The following is a 4,191-nucleotide window of genomic DNA, read 5'->3' as shown; positions in this document are numbered from 1 at the left end:
AATAAATTAAAAATACAGATTATTAACTGTGCAAAAGTAAGAACCAAATGATGACATGATTTCAGAATGGTGAGAGGTCCCTTCTGGGTTGGGTGGTTTGTGCTGCCATCTGGGAGTTGGTGACTCGTTTTCTGAATAATGGAAGTAGGAAAGCTGTAGCTGTCCCTGGAGATGGAACCACCCAGGGATTAGGAACATAGGCTTTGGAGCCAAAGTGGGTCGATTTGAATCCTCCTCTGCTTTGCTGCTCCACCTGCGGCGATATTTAAACCTTGTTATTCAGCATCCTTCCTGGTCCTGTGAGATCATAAGAGGACTTAAATGGCTCTTAGGAAGCTCATGTTAGTTAATAGATGGGAAGAGTTCAGTGCATAGTTAGCATTTTTTTGATGTCTTATCACCGTAATTCTCATCACCATTGTCATGTAGTTTGAGAGCTAGGAGAGGCTTTAGAGACTGAAAAGGCTTGGATATGGGACAGCATTAACCTTTACCCAGTCACGATTTCCATGGAGTACACAGTAACAGATGATGTTACTGGGCAGGTCTGTGCAGGCATGTAAAAATCCAGGGTACACTCGGATACCATCTCACAGGGACCTTTGAGGTTCACGGGGAAGATATGGGGACAGAAGGCAACATGTCCCATAAAGACATGCTTATATCAGCCACCAAAACCTCAAGATGTGGCTGGCAGCAGCGTTACCAAGAAGCCATTTCTTTAGCGTCTTCACTGAATTGCACGAAGCAATAAATAAAAACCTCATATCGATTTTATGCTTCAATTTTATGCTTGGGATGCTGGAAAAAGTTCAGCAAGTGAATAAAAGAAATCCAGCTGAATTTTAGAGTTGGTGGACTCAGCATCAGACTTTTGGATTGCACAACCCTGAGAGTTCATTGTCCTTTAAGTGTTAGTCAGTCAGTCGTGCCCGACTCTTTGCGACTCCATGAACTGCAGCCCACCAGGCTCCTCTGTCCATGAGATTTTCCAGGCAAGGATACTGGAGTGGGTTGCCATTTCCTTCTCCAGGGGATCTTCCTGACCCAGGGATCGAACCCGGGTTTCCTGCACTGCAGGCAGATTCTTTATCGACTGAGCTGCAAGGGAAGCTCGTTGTCATTTATGGGACCATAAACCTGGCAGGGGATGAGGGTGGGGAACGGGGAGACTCTGAGCTGAGACAATAGCCAAGGAAGCTCTGTGTCCAGAGGGGCTACCTTTCTACGGCTTTTCCGAGGGCTCCAAACCAGAGACTCCTGGTGCAACAGCGATCAGCACATGCGTGTTCTACAAGCGAGCACCAAGGCCCCACGCGTGACTGGCCACATAGGTGATGGGAAGAGAGAACCCAAGGTTCAGATCAGGAATGCTGTGCAAGACGTAGGTTTCTATCCACCAACTGAGCACAGTGGTGCTGCGAGCGCCGGGGCCACAGAGGAGTCTGGTTCTAGGCCCATTTGTTCTAAACCCAGGTCTCCCCAAGGTCCCTAGGTCCCTAAAGCTCCTTCATAAAATTCTCCAACATCTTCACGTTATCAGAAGCCAAAAAGGATCCTCCGCACTCTATGGACTTCAAGGCAGATGGCCTTGCTAAGGTGCAGTGACTCAAGTTCAGCCTTTGGCTTAAATAGAAGCCAGCACCTGAGAGGCAGTGGCACCCACCTGGCTCCAGCCCTGACCGCAAAATCCATGCCCCACAAGAGGGTGAGAGTCCTGCATTTTTCATGGCACCAGATGCCCTTTTGAACTTGTTTTTTCTTGCAAAGTAGTTCTTAACAGAACAAGTGTTAATCTCCATATGTATCATTGATTATCCACTGGGTGCCAAACCTTTGCTAGATACTGTGTAGACGAAGGAAGAGAAGTCCCATTAGCTGATATGATGAACACTTTGCACCTGAGGTTAAGGGGGAAAAAAAAAAAGGACCTGATCCTAGTTATTTCCTGGAAGGACCCCCTTTGTCCACAGGAGGAAGTGTTGACCAGGAACTACAGCTGATTGGATGTAACAGAGTAAATGCTCTGATAGCTCTGAGTTACCTCCATGGGCACCCAGAGCAAAGGCACCCATGTCCCATTGGGGAAGTAGGTACCGGCCTGGAGTGCTTCCTGGAAGAGGCAACACTTTAGCTCAGTAGAAGTTAAGCTCGGGATTTCTCAGTTTTAGCAGCATGGGCATTTTCGGCTGGATGAATCTTTGCGGTGGGGGGTTGTCTTGGGCACTGCAGCATGTTCAGCAGCATCCTTGGCCTCTGCTCAGTTATAAAAACCAGAAATGTCGCTAGATATTGCTCCTGTCTCATTGAGAGCCACGGACGGAGCTCCATGAAGGCAAGTGGGGGTGTGTCTAGAAAACATAACTCAGCTTTATCTGTAGGCAGTCCTTGTGTGTCCTGCTGTGAGGCTCAGCTGGCAGAGGCAGTAGCTAGCGGTGATGTCGCCACTCAGCTCAGCTTCTAATTAGGGAGAAGTTTTGGAGCAGTCACTGGTCGGATCCTGCCCCAGGTGGCTTTTCCTACAGAACAGTGCGTCCTCGTGGTTTCTGGGCAGTCCTACATGGATCCGTGATGTCAGCATCTGATTTCAGTGTGGTGTGGGCTACAGCGTAGCCCTACAGCGTAGACAGCACGTGAACAAAGGGAGTTTGAAAACAGGAGAATCCAGGTTCTGGTTCCAAGTGAGGGTCTGTTCGAAATTCTGAGATTCAGAAGTTTGGGAGCTAGAAGTCGGCCGTGGAGGCCATCTGATCCATTACATGGGTGGTCAGTAGAAGGGAGGGGCTCAGATAACAGTCTGTTCCCCCAAAGACCCTCCACACTTCAGCAGTGAATTTATATGAGCTCCAGATGCTGGAAGGGGACTTTTACTTCCCTGGGTAACAGTCCAGGCAAAATAAGTGGTGACAGGGACAATGACACACCCTGTTCCTTCTGGGTGCACACAACAGGGGCATTAGCAACAGCAGGACAGAAGACGTGCAGCCGTTAAGAATTATTGGCCAACACTTTGTTGTTACACAGTAGCGAGTAGTGAGTAGTGAGTTCTTGCTTAAAAGAAGGCATCTCCAGGAGGCAGTACCTGTCGTTGAGCTTTGGTGTGCTTAGTCGCAGAGTCGCGTCCAGCTGTTTGCAACCCAATGGACTGTAGCCCACCAGGCTCCTCCACCCATGGGATTCTCCAGGCAAGAATACTGGAATTGGTTGCCATTTCCTTCTCCGAGGGATCTTCCCGACACAAGTATAGAAGCCGGGTCTCCTGCATTGCAGGCAGATTGTTTACCATCTGAGCCACCAGGGAAGCCCATTACATCCTGAGCTATCAGCAGACCTTCTCCCGAGCTCCCAACAACTCTGGAGAAGACATGACCTGCCAGAGGTCACACAACGAGCAGATGACCCGCGCGTCTGACCCCAGGTCCCCCGCTCCTAACCCCTATGCTGGTCAAGGTGCTTCCTGCCCATTCCCCATTGATAATTTAAGGGCTGGTGAAACTGATGACATGTGAAGTCATTTTCGAAATAAAACCATGATTCTTAGATAAAACAGAGTGACCTGGAGGACTTGTTAAAGCAGATTGCTGGGTTTTTCCACCCCGCCAGAAGTTCACCCTGGGTGATGGTGCCAATCCAGCCTGCTTGACGTGGTATGTGGCATCTGCATCTGAAGATGCAGGAGATGCGTGTTTGGACAAATATCTTGGAAGTCCCACACATACAGTTTACCCCGATCCTGGTTGCTCACGGCTGGCTGAATCAGCGCCCCCGACTCCTATTCTTAGCCTGTGCCTTCATGTGCATTATTCATGGTTATAGGGTTGGATAACTGGTTGAGTGCCTTCTATTCTTATCATAATTAAAGGGTTTTAGGGGAAAATCAGTATAGCTGCTACATGCCCTCACATAGCCTTGGAGGGTTGGGACAGAAAATGATGGGGGTTAGAATGAAGCACCACAGGCCTGTCCATGGTGACGAAGCCCACAGACACTTCAGTGCAAGAATCTCCCAGCCCAGGCAGAGGTGGAAGGGGACAGTCGGTCTTTCCTCCAGCTCCATCTGATGCTCACGAGTTTGCCAAGGGAATGGTCCTGGGCCCCTGGCACGGCTGGGCTCCACACTTCAGCTTAAGTGCAGTGCACAGAGATGACCCAGAGGTATGGTATGGTGAGGGAAGTGAGAGGGGGGTTCAG

At 49.4% G+C, this 4,191-nt stretch overlaps 1 protein-coding gene across 1 annotated transcript in view; it reads right to left on the bottom strand.

Annotated features, from left to right (window-relative positions):
- Positions 1 to 1,225: 1,225 nt before the first annotated feature.
- LOC104984867 (zinc finger protein 669-like) overlaps positions 1,226 to 4,191 on the bottom strand; it is a 27,412-nt gene continuing 24,446 nt past the window's right edge. Inside the window, exons 7-8 of the mRNA XM_010834807.1 lie at positions 2,045 to 2,113; positions 1,226 to 1,291 (exon numbers count right to left, since the gene is read on the bottom strand). Coding sequence (XP_010833109.1) covers positions 1,226 to 1,291; positions 2,045 to 2,113 — 135 coding nt within the window. The remainder of the gene's footprint in view (positions 1,292 to 2,044; positions 2,114 to 4,191) is intronic.

Source organism: Bison bison, unplaced genomic scaffold (assembly GCF_000754665.1).
Source record: "Bison bison bison isolate TAMUID 2011002044 unplaced genomic scaffold, Bison_UMD1.0 scf7180017864036, whole genome shotgun sequence".
Taxonomy (NCBI): domain Eukaryota; kingdom Metazoa; phylum Chordata; class Mammalia; order Artiodactyla; family Bovidae; genus Bison; species Bison bison.
The sequence above is the reverse complement of the archived record's forward strand: the minus strand, read 5'-3'. Positions and strand labels throughout refer to the sequence as shown.